This window comes from Pholis gunnellus (genome assembly GCF_910591455.1).
Source record: "Pholis gunnellus genome assembly, chromosome: 20".
Taxonomy (NCBI): Eukaryota; Metazoa; Chordata; class Actinopteri; order Perciformes; family Pholidae; genus Pholis; species Pholis gunnellus.
The window spans coordinates 159,445-177,951 of NC_136547.1; the positions used below are offsets into that span (position 1 = coordinate 159,445).

Genomic DNA, 18,507 nt, shown 5'->3' on the forward strand with positions numbered 1-18,507 from the left:
TCAGATACCAGATACCCCCCCCCCCCCCCCCCAATACACGCACACACACACACACACCCCTTCAACAATGTGCTCACAATGCTCATGGTGAAATAAGACCTCACAGAGGGGAGACAGTTAACATTGCTCTAGAAGATGAGGAATGGAATGGTATCTCTCCACATATTAGAAGGTGTGTTAGTCTCTCTCTGCGCTCCCATCACCGTGCTTGCTGCTGTGTAGCCGCTCTGTGAGCGAGCTACGCCAGATTTCTCACCTCAAAACTTCTCAGAAGTGAACTTAGTGATGAAATAACTTTCGGACATTGTAAAAAAACTTCACCTTTTTGGCCTTTGTTTTTGTACCCATGGACTGTGCAGTTACATCGCTTTGCATTGTGGGATACATTAGGCGAGATAGACAGGTCTGATGCATACAGGAGGTTTTTTCCAAATCAGTATGACGTTATTACTGTTTTTGTCATACTTTAGATTCTGCTTTTGTTTGGATACTGCATACGACATGCTAGATTATGGCCAAATAAGTACATACTGCCAGTGTAGTATACAGCCAATCAGTGGCGGGTCGTGCATTTTATACCTGGGCCTTCACTGCTGAAATACCACCTTATAACCACATGATGGCGCCACAGCTAGGGTTATTATTCGTTTCTTGGGCTGTAACTATATAACGTTACGTATTTGTATTAAACCGTTCGGTACAAGGCTTACAAACCGAACAAAACGTCTGAATAATACTAGTGCATTTGGAAAATGCAGAAGCTTAAATTGTAGGAAATATAATGTTTTCTGCGCTCACTAGGAGACAGCGGTCTGTGTGACCTCTGAACCGGAACAAAAACAGCTGATGCCCCGCAAGTGTTCCGGGAGGCTAGGCTAACTAGCTTAACGGAAAAACAACAGCAGTAACACACATTCTGCTACACACTCAAGGGCCATTTAAAAAAAAATGAACCAGTTGACTTACCAAATGCTGATCACATCCTCTTTTCTTTGTTGACAAAGAGTTTAATCCCACGGTTAAATCCCAACTCACAAATCCGTTTATCTTCCAGTTTCAGCCATTGAGTGTTAAAAAACAAAGCTAGGTAAAATTTAAAAAAAATCTACACCAAACAAAATGCAAAAAATATTATAATTTCATTCATATATTTCAATATGAACTCTTACTACACGACTAAGCCTCTGCTGTAAATTTCGATTCAAAATAGTCACGTGCTCGCCCACTGACCAATCACAGCACAGAATCTCACTGCAGCGCTGCTACCAATGCTGACGTAGCTGTAGGCCTGCAGGCCGCTCTGGCGCGTCCAAGAATCTCAAACTAAAGATCTGATTGGTTGAAGACTATGCCAATCAACAATATCGTCCCCATTCACGTAAACTGTACAGGGAGGCACTGGTGAGTCTGCAGGCCTGGGGCCTCTCTTCTACCTAGAGACACAGAGGTGAAATCTGATTGGATAAAAGCTCTACTTAAAACAAGCTGCACTGGAAGCAGAGCAACTGAGGAAGACAGTAGCTGTGCAATGAGAAAATAAGATAATGGGAAAAATATTTTTATAAATTATGATACATGTATTGTTTTTAAGAAAAAATATTAAATTATAAAATAGCTATAACTTTGTGATTCTGTTTAGGCCAGCAGAGAAGGCTTTGCAGGCCCTGACGGCCCGCCACTACAGCCAGTATCATATTTAGTTCTCTAAAAAAATAAAACATTGTCTGAATTCTGATAATAATGCATCAACAGCGACACCTGCAGGGCAGCCAAGGCATTGGTGGAGAGAGGCTCCTGCTGTCCTCCTTCGTGCTGGACCTCTTCCATCACTTTAATGTATTTCATATCTGTTATTAGCCCAAAACACGTCAAATGCTGCACGGCATGAGGTTCATTCCCATCCAGAGCCTGCAGTGATTGTTTTAAGAAATCTTGCGAGCCATTGTTTTACTGCTTAATAAGAAAGTAGAGATAAACCCAACCCAGCTGACTTTAGGCTGGATCCCTTCTACAGCCAGCAGGTGCTAGGGTTGGCACTGGCTGGATTTGGGTTGCTACAGCCGCGACGTATTTGGCGTACCAAGTGGGCGTGGCTTCATCTCTCAAGCTCATGCCCACTTTTTTTCAGCTCAGACCTGGGAGTTACACCCTTATTGATTGTGTTTTAATTACTGTCAAGATCGTGAACAGTTGATTGGTTAACCGTCAACGGGCAAAGGTAGTGAACAGTGTTTTTGCATATCTGGTATAATACCATCATATATCTCTGAGCACAGTGCGGATGGTTTCTACACAACTGTTACAAGGTGTTACTTATCTATGTGCTGAAGATTGACTTCACTCTAATGCAAGCCATTGGCCGTCCCCGGCTGCTCCCCCTTTGACCCGCCCACTGTGCCTGCTAGTTCTTAGCATTGTTGAGTGAATCACTGCGAGTTAAAAGACCCTACCAGGGGCTCTGCTTCTTATTCTGTGATACCTGACTGGTTAAAGTGTAGATGCTCTCAGGGCATGTTTCTTGTTATCCAAGTTATTCAAGTTATGTAATGCAGACTTATTATGTTCACTCCTTTTGAATTTAGTTTTGGCATTTGAAGAACAGTCAGTCAGAGAATTAGCAGGACCGCTGATTCATGATTGAAAAAAAACAACTAAACAAAGTGTTGTCCAACAAATAAGTCCAACCGTGCTTAACTTTTGCCACAGCGTGACACGATGTCATCCAGAAAGGCCCTGCGCTTCAGTCCAATGCATGGTAGATACATTAGTAACGCAGACGGCGTATTTCTACTGTTTACCACACAAAATACAACAGCTGCTGCAGTGATAACAGTCCTGAGTATCATAAACTTCTCAGCAGTGTTTTAGCTTCTTTAGCTTTCAATTCCTGGTTCCGTTCCTCATACTGAACCTCCCCTTGTACCTGGAGCAACGCAGCTGATTCCGGTTGGAACACCTGCTAACAGCACAGCAAGGCATTGTGAAGCCAACGCAGATCAATCACCAGTCTGACCTTCTGTGTTCATCCTAAACCCTTTGATACAGTGTATTCCTATCCAATCTATAGCATCCCCTAATCATGGGTGTTATTACAATATAATAGCTGTCTGATTATTTAAAAGCTGATGAAGTTAGTTGTTCCAAATGATTTTAAGTTTGTATCCTCACAGCTTATTTAGGACATGTAGGTGTGACAGATTGTGACCTTTCATGTCGTGGACACGTGCCGTCTGCATAGCTTTGACGATCTGGACTTGTTGACTTTGATCTGATCTGCATACAACCACACACAGTCACAGAGTGAAGCTAAAGTCAGTTTACTGAGGTAGAATATGTCCTGTGGAACATGTTGATCTCCAGCAGATTGGAGTGGTGGGATCAGTGGTGTTTAGCACCAGCAGAGGTCACTACAGACCCATCAACACCTTCACACTAACCTAAAACTACTGAATTTCAAATGAAGTTTGCTTGTGTTTTTGAATCTTTTCTCTTATAATATTATTATTATTATTATTATTATTATTATTATTATTATTATTATTATTATTATTCTAAAACTGTACTATTAGGAATATAATGGCGTTGTAGCGCTCACAGTAAAGATACGTGATTAACAAATGCTCATCCATTTAAAGTGATGCAGTAAATTCACTACAGAGATCCTCTCCACTCTCGTAACCCAATTTCACTTTCTTTTGAGATCAATCTCATTTATTTTCACTTGCCAGTTTTCATGTAGGAAGATTTTGAGAAAGTAACAATATTTTCATTGCTACAAAATGATGGGATCAGTACCTAATAATACATAATCCACACTGAGGAAAACTTCAGATAAATGAAGTAATTCAGTGACATGTTCACCTTCTGGTGTGCTTTCTAATCTGCTGCTGGAGATGAACAGATTACACACATCTCACACTGCGAGGTTATTTATAGCTCAGATCAGACAGAAACAGGGATCACATAATTGGTGTTGTTCCGCACCTGCAGGCCCTCTCAACGTATGCTCAGGACTCTCAGCGGCCCCAAATATCACAGTGGTTTGATCTATCTCTTCCTCCTCCATCTCACCCACGGTCATTTGGTGACCTTACAAATCCAGATGCACTGTGTCAGACAGGATGGATGGGATGTTGCTGCTTTATGAAGGTACTCAGGAGTTCTAGTAACATTTGGAAAGTCTTCTTCTGGCTGTTGCCCAGTGCTAACGTTCCTCTACTGTAGTCATCAGACACCAACCACAAGTTACAAGGTTTTTATTTGTCATTGGAGGAGAGGGTTGCACAACGACGTTTAGATTGTAGTTCCAATTTGCTACATAGGAAAGAGACAGAAAAAGTCTATTATAATTGGAGAATGAGTTCAGGAGTCTCACAGCCAGAGGAGGGAAGCTGTTTGGTCTCCATGCAGGGCTGCAGGGCTTGTCTTCCTCAAACACAGCAACATAGAAGCTGGTAATCCAGAGGCTCCCCAGGTCACACTAACACACAACAGAGCAAAAGAGCCCATATGGAAATCAATATCATATATATTGTACGGGGGACCTTATACATACTGTGGATTTGTCCACCTGACAGGAGGTTGTGGTGTTGCATTGATTGAGCTCTGGTCAGTGGCCCACAGAGGGACAGGCCAGCTAAATGAAATTGATTTCGTCGGTGAACCAGCGGGACCTTTAAAACCAGACAGTCCTCACTGAATCTCTGGCACACCACAGACTGTTGGCTGTTGAGCTGTAAGCACTGGCACTGTGATTCCACTCCTTATGCTTCAGGGGTGTCACGATTGCGATTCTACATTCGAAAACCCATCGAAATCAAAAGCAGAATAGATGATTCTCCCAGTACTTTTGTTTCCTCTCCACCCTGCTTACTTGTGCACAGCCGAAGAAAACATCAAGACAAAACAGCATAGCTCACCCGTAGCCTGGCTAATGTCGGAGTCTGCGATGATGGAGAAACAACATGAGCAAATAGCTTTGACTGGGAGAACAAACCGGACCTGGTGACTTTCGAACTTGGTTGGTCAGTGCTCCTTAGCAGTTGAGACTGCCGCACAGAGGCACCTTCAGCTAACTCCAACGCAAACCCTCCCACGGCATCAGTGGACGCTCAAAGAGAACCACGTTCATGTGAAACTAAGATTAGTCACGTGATTCGTTAGTCACTCACTAGTCTTTAGTCAGTCATGTTAACATCCACCACACTCTTTTCCTAAACCTAACTAACTGGTTTTGTCGTTTTTATGTAACTTCCTGTGCAGATGAAGGTTTATTTTGAAAAGGCTATGTATGTGACGAGTAAATGGCTGAAGGTACAGCTTGTCAGCTTCCTAGCGTCCTTTGGTAGGACACTTAGGCCCAACCCCAGTGTCCCCCCTAAGGCCTTAAACCCTGAACCCTCAGGGTCTTAGTGACATCGCCTGTTGAATGTTTGTGTAATGGACTGTAAGGGCTGAAATGTGTTCTTATGGAAAGAGAGAGAGACTCAACAACTTGTCAGTGGGACAGAACTAAACCTTTGAGTATGAGATTGGGCCTGAAGCTCAAATTGCTGCTGAAGGAGTATGAATGGGTGTGAATGTGATTGTGTTGCTTTGCAGGTGAGGAAACTCCAGCTGATGTTGTCAAGTAGCCTTCTGCCATCTAATGGCTTTTCTTTTGGTTTTTCTTTTTCACAGTTATTCCAAGTTATTGGACAATATGTTATTTATTTACAATATGGCCTTAGTGTGGTAGATCCCCCCCCCATAACTATCTTTTTAAAGAAGAATGACAAAATGAACCAATGCTCTGTTGATCTTTACAACTCCAGCCTTTGTAGTCTTGTATGCAGATTCCCCCTTGGTGGTTTGCTGGGTTGGAAACATGGCCCGTATGACCGGGTCTCACATTCAGTTTCATACCTCTGAACCTACAGGAAAACCTTTTGTCTCAGTAGCTGATTAATTTAACATTGATTCAAATGGCAGTTCTTTGACAAGGTTATATTGACATGATTGGTTGGATGCAGCTAATTCTATAAGTCTAACTTACTGACTCCATGATTAAAAGATGTTCACATACCAACGACACACCAAGGTCCCTCGGGTCTTCTAAGGGAATCGAAAGGACTGCAGCACAACTACTGATTTGCAGCCTTTACTGGTGCAAAGACACTAATGTTTAACTTTTAACACATCAAAATCTAATCTGACAAACACATGCTGTAGAATATATAGTCAACGGTTGAGCAATGCTCCTAATTCCATATCTGTTGCATAGCAGATCCAAAAGTAGGAGTTGCATCAACAATGTCCAGGTTCCACAGCACATGCACAACAATCCCATCCGAGCCCAAAGCACACAGACATCTCTTCAAGTTACAACGATACAAAAAGTACAAGTCCCGCATCCATCATGTGTAAGAAATGAAAGGAGACATGAGGAGTTGACTTCATTTAGGCTCAGTTGTCTTTAGATTTGATGACTTCAGTTCACTGCGTGTATCTTTGATTAAGAGCTGCTGACCCATGGCCACTTCCATGTGACTCGCTGATGAGTGAGCAGTGGTACTCAGGCTCTATCAGTCCTACAATAATGACATTATGTATTTTACATCTTCATAGGTGGCAGGTTAAACAATCAGTGGTGTGATTCCACACACACACACACACACACACAGTCTAACTGATGTAGTATCAGTATGCCCAGACCTCACCTCTCAAACACTCATTCTCCTGGCAGCATTCAGGTCAGGGCCTGGCCGCTGGTTTACTCTCCTCCTCTTGCTTCCATTGATCAGTCTGATAATCTGATAAAGCTCCTGCTCTTTGTTATCAGCCCATTGATCTGTGTCCACAGACCGTCGGGGATAAAACTACAGATGGAAGTGAAGACAGAAAGTGCAATATGTGTGCTGTGTAAATGTCACCATGTAGAGGCAGCTAGTGGACGTATCTGTTATTTCCTATTTATTGCCTACACTGTGGCAGCCTGCCAAAGTCTATTTTGTCCGGCTACAGTTTCATAATTAACCTAAACATTATTTTTCTCCATTTCTGGACGGGTGGGCTGGCTGCCTCTCGGCTGTAGTGGAAGTGCTTCCCGGCTCCGTGAATGTAATGCTCGCCGTGTTTATGACTAAATTGTTTACTAGAGCACAATGTAAAAATACTCTTACAAGTAAAAGTCCTGCATTCAAAATGGTACTAAAGAAAAAGTATGAAAGTATTGGCATCAAAATCTACTTCAACTACCAAAAGTAAAAATGTACTCATTATGCCATACTCTTCAATATATTTACTGTCGACCTATATCATTGTAATTATTGATGCATTAATGTGTTCATCTATTTGAACTACTTTATATACTTCATAATTAGGTTATACACTAAATGACACATATATTGTTCATTGATTTATATTTTGTTTTTAGAATCTGAATCTGCAAAGTAGCCTAACTAGTAACTAATATTGTCAAATACATAAAAGTACAGTATTTCCTTCTGAGATGTAGTTCCCACGCACTCGCCTTAAGACCCGTGGTGACCGAGCCTTTGAGGCAGTAGCACCAAGGCTGTGGAATGCTCTGCCTGCACCCCGACGCTTTGCACATTCTGTGAACGCATTCAGAAATCAGCTCAAAACTCACCTCTTTAGACTGGCATTTGGGTAAAACCCATGCATGTCCTAGACCTGCTTTAAACCATGTTTTCATTTTGTATTTTCTGTGTATGTAAAGTTTTTTACGTTTGTAATTCTGCCCTGTTAAGCACTTTGTGACTTATGTCTGTAAAAAGCGCTTTATAAATAAATTGTACTTAGTACAGTACTTGAGTAAATGCACTTAGTTTACATTCCACCACAACCAGAGCACAGGTTGTGAATACGTTCTTCATAGACCTCTTAATGTTGAGCACCTGATTGATGCATTACCCTGCTGGAGGGTCCGAGGTCCACCCATCCTGTGGAAACACTGAGGAACATGCAGCTAACGACGAAGAGCTGCTCTGTGGATGAGTGCTGCTCACACTCTGTGTGAGAAGCTATGAACATCTTGAGGTGTGTGTGTGTGTGTGTGTGTGTGTGTGTGTGTGTGTGTGTGTGTGTGTGTGTGTGTGTGTGTGTGTGTGTGTGTGTGTGTGTGTGTGTGTGTGTGTGTGTGTGTGTGTGTGTGATAGATATGCTTGTCATTTCGCTCCTCTGCGTGTGTTTTCCAGCTGTGCCTGCTAACATTTCTGAGCTGAAGAACCTGGAGGTTCTGAACATGTTCAACAACCAGATTGAAGAGCTGCCTACTCAGATCAGCAGTCTGCAGAAGCTGAAACACCTCAACCTCGGGTATGTCCCTCTACACACACACACACACACACACACACACACACACACACACACACACACACACACACACACTTGCTGAAGCAGTGCATAGGTAAGTTGCCTCTTGTTTATTTGCTGCTGCCCTGAGGCCAGGCTTGTCTTCTGTCTGATCATCCTCCTGTTTCCTTCATAACCACAAACACACACTTCACATTCCTCCTCAGCCACTAGATTCTCATTTCCATGTCTGCAGTCTCTCCACAGTGAAAAACAAATCGCCCCCTCAGGCTGTCCAGCTCAGATTTGGTTACAGGGTTCTTCTGGACCTTGGAGGCTCTCTGCTGGATTCTGTTCATGAGGCTGTGTGACAGAGGCAGCGCTCTTTCAGAGGTGGTCACACTGCAGGGTTAATCCCACGTCAGTGTGATACCTAATGCACACTTCATTTCCCTCTGCATTGTTGTATCATCAGCAGTTTTCTTCACAAGTAATACTCACACATGCATAACGCTCAGTGTACAAACACCCATGTACTAATCCAATGTTAGAAAGCGTGTTTGTGCATGTGTACGACAAATTGTGGCTGGAGGTTCAGTTCCTCACCTGTTGGCCAGTGCGTGTTGAGATGCGAGTGCAGGCTCACACAGGCAGGGTGTCGGTGACGGGAGGATTAGGGAGGGGGGGGGGGGGGGGGGGGGCGTGGTGTGCATTGATCCACAGACAAACATCATCTGGGTAGTGTAAGCCTCAAACTGCTATTCAGGCCGTGCATTCACTTCTCATCGTCTGTTTATTTTTGTGTGTGTGTGTGTGTGTGTGTGTGTGTGTGTGTTTATCAGTGGACATGCAACCTTGTAAGTGCTTTATCTCATTTGTCAAACACACATAACAGAATTGGAATAGAATAGTCGTCCCCATGACCTGTCGATTGCTTGCGCATACAAGCATGCAAAAGTCAGCTGGTGTGTCTTACATCATCAAACTAGGCCTCTAAACAGCTTCCTACTCACTCGCTCACTGTGTGGGTGATGGTGAGTCTGCAAGCACCGTCAGCGACCACACGAGTGGAGACACGAGATAACTCCACATTCCAGATGATTTCTGTAATTGATAATAGTAGACCAGGGGCCCGCCTCCTTTTTCATATGAAGTGCCATTTTTTTATTTCCATGTGAATCAGTGTGCTATACCCACATTACGGTTAACATCAAGTTTAATTATGTCACCAAATCAAAATTAAGATTGAATTATATATGAGAGCACTATACAAGAAGGCGGCCATCCACATCTGAGTTGATCACCAATCCAATTCATCAGCAATACAACCATTAACTGGTGACTGGTTCATTTTAAAGAGTAACGGTAACAGACGTGAACAATCCAGAGGCTGTACCCCTTCAGTCTCAATGTTATGTGTTGTAATGGTCTGGCTGCTCATTATCAGCTGATTGATCGGTGGTCTCTATAAAACCCGATCAGAAGAGCTGATTAGATGACGCACTGACTCTGAATTCAAACCTTATTAAGGAGGCAGCTGGCAGGAGGGAGATCGGCTCAAAGTAAACGGCACGATATAAAACGTGTGTATTCTGATTTAAAAGTGGAAATGTACTCCTCATCTGTCTGTGGTAAGTGGTTACATCTGATGTGGAGCTCACAGCTGATAGCTACGTTGTGTGTGTGTGTGTGTGTGTGTGTGTGTGTGTGTGTGTGTGTGTGTGTGTGTGTGTGTGTGTGTGTGTGTGTGTGTGTGTGTGTGTGTGTGTGTGTGTGTGTGTGTGTGTGTGTGTGTGTGTGTGTCTCTCTCTTCCCCCCTTAAATGAAGTGCCTTCATACAGTGGTGGTTTGTGTGTGTAATGTACGTTTTGCATGTGTGTGTTTGTGAGGACAGTATGAACCGTCTGAGCGGCTTGCCCAGAGGATTTGGTTCATTGCCAGCTCTGGAAGTGCTGGACCTCACCTACAACAACCTGAACCACAACTCCCTGCCTGGGAACTTCTTCTACCTCAGTGAGTGCACACTCACACACGCACACATACACTTCTCTGTAACTATTTGTCCTTCACCCTATGAAAAACACAACTCCCAGTCATCAATCTCTCATTAAGTCCTCAACAATCCAGTGTATTGATCTCACTCAGATGGACCCTGACCTCTAGGAGTGTCACTGACTAGCTGAGTATTGTATTGCTGTCTTAGTTAGCATCACCAGATTTATAGTGTATACTGATACTGTGTAGTACTTTGGCTTTTGAGCAGTGAAACATTGAAATGTTGATGATATGTTAATACACATTTGATATTATGGTGTAGTAATCCAGTGCCTCTTAAATCATTCATAAATCAGTCTAATTAATTTGCCACAAGGAGACAAAATGCATTAATAAAGTTTGAGATGAGTTGGACTGATAGCGTTATTGTTATTATTTTTTTATTTTATAGAGAACAGATCTTTTGGCCACAATAATTGTGTCGTGAAAATCTGACACAGTGACAGCCTCAATTTGGCGCTGTATGAATATAATTGACATAACTTGACTCTATAGGAGAAGTGAAACAACTTCACTCCCGTAGTGTAGTGCTGCCTGGCAACTCCATGTAAGTCCTCACATTTCATACGTATCAATCAAGTAAAAACGTTGAATTAGTGAGCGTTAGAGAGGCTGGTGCGCATTGGACTGACATTAGAGAGGTATTAATCTTCTTTTTTAACTCTCGGCAAGAAAGCCAATAAGTGTATTTGCCAAACAGTCGAACTCTTCTTTTAAAATCAATAAACATTACCAGAGATTGTCCTAATATTTATAGTGCAACTCCTAACTTGCTTACTGTATGATTCAAGCTCTCAGGAAAAGGGGTTTTGGTCAACACACCAAGAATGAATGGACTCTCCTACACTTCTCATCCACGTTCTGAAATTGAGGTTAAATAAATGTAATACAAGAAATACAAACTGTTTTGTGCAACTGACCACATGGGGTTTATAACCCATCCCCTCACTGTGATGACTCGTGTCTTAAGAGTAAACACTTCAAAGTACCCAACGTGGTTTTCCGATGCAATGGACAACATGTATGATGACCTTATGTGAATGCGTATGTACCAGCAGATAGAGAGCACTGTCTGTGAGGTACACCAGCAGCAATACACACCCTCAGGGCTTCTTAACTACAAAAAACAATGTAAGGAAAGTTTACATATTCATGTTCCTATGATTATAACTTTGAACGCGTTTTCGTCATTTGCTTTGTAACTTTGAGTGAAGTAGTGCTCAAGACGATGTTTTGAATGTTATCCTAACTGTAATGATCTGGTTCCTTTTGTGAGACACAGTGGGCTGATGATGATGGGACGCAGGTGGTACCAGAGGTGAAGGGGTCACAGTGCTGGGAGCCAGGCCTCAGGCTACATTAGTCATGTACAGTGTAGTATTGATTTCACATTAAAAGATGAATAGGACTCTATAGCAGAAACAGCGATCTGGCTCCATGTTGTTACAGTTGCATGAAAAAAAACAGTGAAATCATTTTCATTTTTTTTCCCACGCAAAGGAGGCTCACCCTTTTTTCCACTGCATGTTGACACGGCTGTCTGCTGTGTCTGTTGACCAGCAGAGCGTCTGTATGATGAATCAGGCTTCCCTGGTGGTGCTGATCACATCCCAGTCTGGTTTCCCTCACACAAACTAACACTGATGCCTGTTTTGCAGCCACTCTTCGGGGTCTCTATCTGAGTGACAACGACTTCGAGGCCCTGCCTGCTGACATCGGGAAGCTGACCAAGCTTCAGATAGTAAGTTCATGTCAATGCAACTGTTACAATGAGCCAAGTTGAGTTACCAGTAAAGCATGGATAGCCACAAGGAAAAGTTCCTGCTGGTCTCTCATTTACAGTACAAACGGATGCTTTTCAGTAGGCGCAACACAGTGCAATGGAAAGACATTTAGCAAATTCATCAATTCAATTAGATTAAATTCATTTGTACCAAAATCTCAAATTATCCTCAGAGAGCTTTACAATCTGTACAGCATACAACGTCATCCGTCCTTGGACCCTCACATCAGATTAGGAAAAACTCCCCAAAAAACCTTTAACAGGAAGAAACATCAGGGAGAGCAAATGTGTGAGAGTCAGAAGTGTCATTTCAGCATGCATTTTGTCTTCTTACAAGCTATGACGAATTCACTGGTTTATACACTACTGTTCAAGAGTTTGGGGTCACCCAGACAATTTCGTGTCAATTTTCAGTTTCTTCGCAATTTCTCGCATGGAATAGCTTAATTTCTAAGAACAAGAATAGACTGGCGAGTTTCACATGAAAGTTCTCTTTTTCTGGCCATGTTGAGAGTATAATCCAACCCACAAATGTGATGCTCCAGATACTCCTATGTAGATATTTCATTAAAAACCCGACGTTTCCACCTAGAATAGTCATTAACCACATTAACAATGTATAGAGTGTATTTCTGATTAATTTAATGTTATCTTCATTGAAAGAAACAGTGCTTTTCTTTGAGAAATAAGGACATTTCTAAGTGACCCCAAACTTTTGAACGGTAGTGTGTGTATATATATGTATATATATATATATATATATATATATATATATATATATAGCGCAGTCAGTTCTGTTCTTTGTTCCCTATCTGAGTTCAGTGTGTGATGACCAATTCCCTTCCAGAATGTGTGAGGTAGTAACAGTTCAGGTCATTTTGAGATAATTGGTCATTAGTCAATCACCCGTCCATCCGTGCCCCTCCTGAGTCTTTACAGGCCGTTTCCTGCCTCAGAGATCCGAGTTCTCTGCTGGAATTACAAATGAAATTCACCAATAGTGACGAAAAACATCAGACCTGCGTAGCAATGAGATAACTGTAGTGTTCCTCAAATTATTACACGCAGCAAACAGAAAAGGTATTTTTCTGCACCTTTTCCACAGTGTGAGTACTTGTGTACACCATCTCTTCGCCCCCTCTTCTTCTGCAGTTGTGAAATAGCAGAAGTCACTAGCTGTTTATCATGATGCACTCAAGCTTTGACACATGGTAATCCGTTTTTTTTCAAATGTGCGCTGCGTTTGGGTGTAAAGCTGGGTAGTGGCTGTGTGAGTCCCTGCCTCAACATTGTAGGCTCAGTAGGTAACCGTAAAGACACAGCCCCACAGTTAGCGTCCATCTTCACTTTACCTCCACTGGCCCACTGATGGCTTACATTCATTAGGACCCCTTCTGCCCGCACAGCAAAACGCCATCAAAATGTATTTGGGTTCCGTATTCTGTGTGAGCTTTTTATAAAAGGACACATACTGTACACACTACTGTATAAGGCCCACTTCGGCACAAATATACAGTATATTATTTATAATAATGAGATAATGAAACAGAACCTCCATCATAGCAGGATAGTTTACTTATTATATCTGGTATCAATAACAGTCGCTGAATATATTAGGTTACTATAAATTAATGCAAAAACGTCCACATGCTTTTGCAGAACACTTTTGTTCTGGTGACTGTGCTGTTTTTGTTTGTTTCGTACACACAGTTGTAGTGACTCTACACAGCGTTTTATGCATCTGGCTCCTGGTTTCCATTAAGGAAGTCCATGTGGCCACACCAAGGTTGAGAGACTACTGAGCATTGCACCTGAAGTACAAACTACAGCTGGGGAAAACAATGGTGTGTGTGTGTGTGTGTGTGTGTGTGTGTGTGTGTGTGTGTGTGTGTGTGTGTGTGTGTGTGTGTGTGTGTGTGTGTGTGTGTGTGTGTGTGTGTGTGTGTGTGTGTGTGTGTGTGTGTGTGTGTGTGTGTTCTGTTTTTCTTCTGTTTCCTAATGTCCAGTTGAGTCTGAGGGATAATGATCTCATCTCGTTGCCGAAGGAGATTGGGGATTTGGCTCAACTCAAAGAGCTTCACATCCAGGGCAACCGACTGACTGTCCTCCCCCCTGAGCTAGGTACTGACCGCACACACACACACACACTCTTGAAGGAGTCCGGTCAAAAGCCCAAACAGCTACCTAATATCTAATAAAGGTAGGATAACACAAACTGGTGCTTTTACAGCAGTCTCAAACCAGAGGCTACAGTCTGTGCTTGAACCGCGTAGTTCCACATTTATAAAGCTCAAAGATCCATTTGTCACATGCTCACGTACAGTGAAATGTGGAGGTGACTCTAGAGAATGTGCTGGAACGATAATGAGCTATAATAATGAATAGAATAAAAGTAGAAATTAAGTAATATTTCAACAATGTCTACTGACTCATTAGCCTCGTCACCAACTAAGTGAGTTTAAGTTCACCACTGTGATCTATTAGCCTCTGAACCAAGCAGATGATAGCTGCCTGAGTGTGCACTTCCTAGACAGAAATGTGAGGAGAAACATTGGATCCCGTATCATCTTAGAAATGAGCTAACATTTCAACTTTCCTCATTTATTTTCTTTCTAAAAGAGCTCAAGTTACCAATTCCATTTCCTCATCCTTGTATCCAGAAGGTCAGCATTCCACACCCTGTACCAGCAGGACACCGCTGTGTCGCTGAAGTGGTAGAACGGTGGTGTCCCCCTCTTAACCACTGTTGAGGTGCTTAATCTGACCCCTCAGTGGAGCCGCTCAGTGGCCAGCACATCTTCAGGTGTGGCTGTGTGTAACTGTCAATGTGAACAGGTTCTTCTGTATGTTTGTGTGTCTGCAGGTAATCTGGATCTGACTGGTCCTAAACAGGTGTTCAAAGCAGAGAATAATCCCTGGGTCACTCCCATTGCAGACCAGTTCCAGCTGGGCGTCTCCCATGTTTTTGAGTATGTTCGCTCGGAGACCTATAAGTAGTAAGTACTAACACGAACGCACCGCCACACTGAAAGCAAACACTGGACTCCTTCTGCACAGTGCAGTCTGTTCTTTGGATGAACTTTACCTTGATCATTAAACAGAATATTTCACAATGTATTAAAAAGTTAAGCATAATATATACATTTTTCCCACATGTCAGTATCCCAATCCCTAATCTATGTCTGTTGCATTACTGATATACATCATGATAGGTTGTCACTGTGTTTGCACCCGCTGATCCCATTTCACAAAAAATATAAAAATGCAACCGTTTTTCAGTACTGAGGGGTGCTACGTTCAAACCTCAATCCAATTTTCACAGTGATCGAGGTAATGAAAATAATGACACAGCAGAAACGTTTCTCATTATGTCAGGGTTTGTGCTCAGCTCTGGGTTGGACTGCTTCCTTTTATACATGCTATAGTGTGAATGTGTCATGCTCTATAAGACGGGACATCTGTCTACGAGTAGCACCTAACAGGGCACTCCGCTCATTCTGCCAAGTGTGGACCTTCTTTTCTCTTAAAACCGATTGTTGGGTACTGATGGAGATGATTGCAGTGTTACTCTTCCTTGTCCTCTCTGATTTGATGCACAGCTTGTTCATGAGGCCAACCCTCAAAGGGTTTAACCCTGTAACCTGGAATGAACCAACGTTCTTGCTGCAATACACAGAGAGAGCACTACTGCTAGGCATAACTATTCATAGCTATCTATATCTTCTCATCACTCCACTCAGAGTGTTTGATGCTAACATTACACATTACACTGCTGCTCTACAGTTAAAGGTTTCCACCAGCGACCATTCTTAAGAGCAGTCAAAAAATGAACAGTGTTCAACTCTGAAAACATCTTGAAAGACAGTGGAGATCTTGGGGATCTGTGTTTTGAGGTGGAATGTGTGTGATGTGCAATGTCTGATGTCACATGCACAGACAATTGAAGTCTAAGCAGTTTCTCTAGTGAAGAAGAGCATGCTGGAGGTTGCACTGTGAAGCAGAAGGCTGCTATTAATTTTTTGTTCCAGGCAGGAGATGCTGCAAATCCTCTGTGTGAACGCTCCAGGCTGCTGCTCTGAGGCATGCTGTGGAACTGATCCCTGTACTGTCTGTGGCTGTGTGTGAATGAGACAATAACACCATCTCAACCGTCTTCCATTCCATACTATGTTTGCATACTTGTATGAGAAGTGTGTGGCTGTGAGTTTTTCTATCTCTTGAGTACATCTCTCCATACACTGCTGTTGAATCAACATGAGCTATTCAGACACAGTTGCTAGTATACTGTATGTATACAGCATCTGACTGATCTCCATCCACCAACATGTCTGTGGATCCCCTCCATTAAAATACATGCTGGTATCACAGATGTTTGCCGCACATACATTCATTCATTGCTTGTGGGTTTTGGTCAACCTCGTCGTCTTTTTAAAGATAATAATTGTTCATAATTTGAACAGCATGAATATGATTTGATGAATTGTGTACAGTTGGATGTTTTCCCTGCTGGTGGTACGAGAAGAAAATGATATTAATGTTTGCAGATATCATTCTCCTGACCAAAAGTACTGAAGTATGGCATTTGTTACGTCTATAGGTGTTTGACCACTGGAAGCCAATGGGCCAGCCAGATGAATTCCCACTTTCATTTTGAAATGAAAGACTATACATTATGTTTAGTCACCTGCGTCTGTCAGGGTGGATGATGGAGAGCTGAGCTACTCTGTTTTATGGACTGCTATCGGTCTTTGTGATCAATCACTGTCAACATTTATGTCAGATACATTATGCATGTGTTGCTTTATGCGTGCTATCACTCTCATTGATGCATGCAAAGCAGCACTACATCCACCAAACCTTTCTTTTGTCTCTGTTCTCTGTCCTCTTCAAAAGAGCTAAAATGAGAGTTGCCCCAATGGCATGGTGGTTAGTGATGCTACATGACCGTCCACAGTGTGATTCCAACCGCGGATCTTTGTCGCATGTCAGTGCCGTTGTCAGCATTGGGCTTTCAGGTCTTTGGCGGGGAATGTTTTTTGTCTAGCCCCGAATCTTTCTGACTTGTGTGTGTGTTTGAATGTAGACTCTCTGCAGCCCCGCCGAGTGTGAAGCTGCTTCTCCTCGGCTGTCGGGCTCATGTCACACCGGCGACCGTACTGCCCCTAGATTTGACCAAACTATCATTTGTTTGATAGTTTGGTCAAGGGTCATCAGGAGCAGGCCATTTATTGCTCACAGAAATAGATTGGTCAGATGGCCACTTTTCGACACTGCTTCTTGAATAAGTCTTTGACAACGGCTGCTGTCTGGGTCAGCAATGAAGCAGGTTGAAAGGATCAGTAGGGTCAGTCGACTTGGGCACTAGTTGAATGTCCATGTACTTCCCTGTTCTGAGAGAAACCTTTCCATATCTTTTCCATCAACATTGGTGGGCATTCCCAGGTCTGTGGAGGCTCCAGTGAGATTAGTCCCTCTATCAGAGCATCCTTGTATCCCTAGAAACCTTCTGATGCATTTATAAAGCTAGAGGAGTCCAAGGACTCAGCTTGGCCTCCTCTAAGCCTGTCGGGCAGCAGTCGGACATTTTCTGTATTTCCGTGTTTAAAACGTCTTGAACCCTGCCCCTATTTTTAGGCCTCTGCTCGAAAATTGCATACCCATACTAAAGAGTGCATCTTTACAACCACAAGGTCTATTTGAATAATGTTGATGTTATATTAAAAGGGAACACTTATGAGATTTGATGGCACACAGCTCAAATTGAAAAGTTTCAGGTTCGCCTGAAAATAAAAGCACTTTTATTGATATTATTTCTTTGAAATGATGCAGGTCCAAGCCTAAAAACAATAGGCTCCCAAATCATAGCACAATATGTGAACAGTCTCTCTGCAAAGTTTGACTTTGATAAAGTGAAGCACAACAACATGAGAGAGGTTTTAGTACAGAGAGGTTAGGCGAGATTTCCAGACTGTGCATTTGGGTACATTTTGGCACCATGTGTGCTATTTGAATTTTCTCATGTACCAAACTACATATTTCACTTGTATATTACTAATGGTGTTCAATACAATTGAGTTACCTACATGAGAATGACGGACAGCACTGTTAGCCAGTCAAAATCAGCAAGTAAATTGTGACGCATATGCTCCGGCAGCAGGGAGTTTATTCCTCCCATCTCCCTCGCTCAAAATACCCCTCTAATATCTCAGTCATAGTCTGACTGAGAGAGATGTTATGGATATGTCTGTAATCAGTGTGTAGTTGGCGTGCTTTGTGCTATCTCGGTTTCTTTGTTAGCATCTAGCTTCGATTGCTAGGTCCTGAAATGTGCCCACACTCCTAGCTAAATATGAATATGGTACTGTAGTAATTCT

General features: G+C 42.6%; 1 protein-coding gene across 2 annotated transcripts in view; it reads left to right on the forward strand.

The window, feature by feature from the left end:
• Nucleotides 1–18,507, forward strand: part of rsu1 (Ras suppressor protein 1) — a 38,996-nt gene that overhangs the window by 2,753 nt on the left and 17,736 nt on the right. For both annotated transcript variants that reach the window (XM_079181332.1, XM_079181331.1), the window contains exons 4-8: nucleotides 8,199–8,319; nucleotides 10,190–10,308; nucleotides 12,009–12,091; nucleotides 14,140–14,254; nucleotides 14,997–15,129. In XM_079181332.1, coding sequence (XP_079037458.1) covers nucleotides 8,199–8,319; nucleotides 10,190–10,308; nucleotides 12,009–12,091; nucleotides 14,140–14,254; nucleotides 14,997–15,129 — 571 coding nt within the window. The remainder of the gene's footprint in view (nucleotides 1–8,198; nucleotides 8,320–10,189; nucleotides 10,309–12,008; nucleotides 12,092–14,139; nucleotides 14,255–14,996; nucleotides 15,130–18,507) is intronic.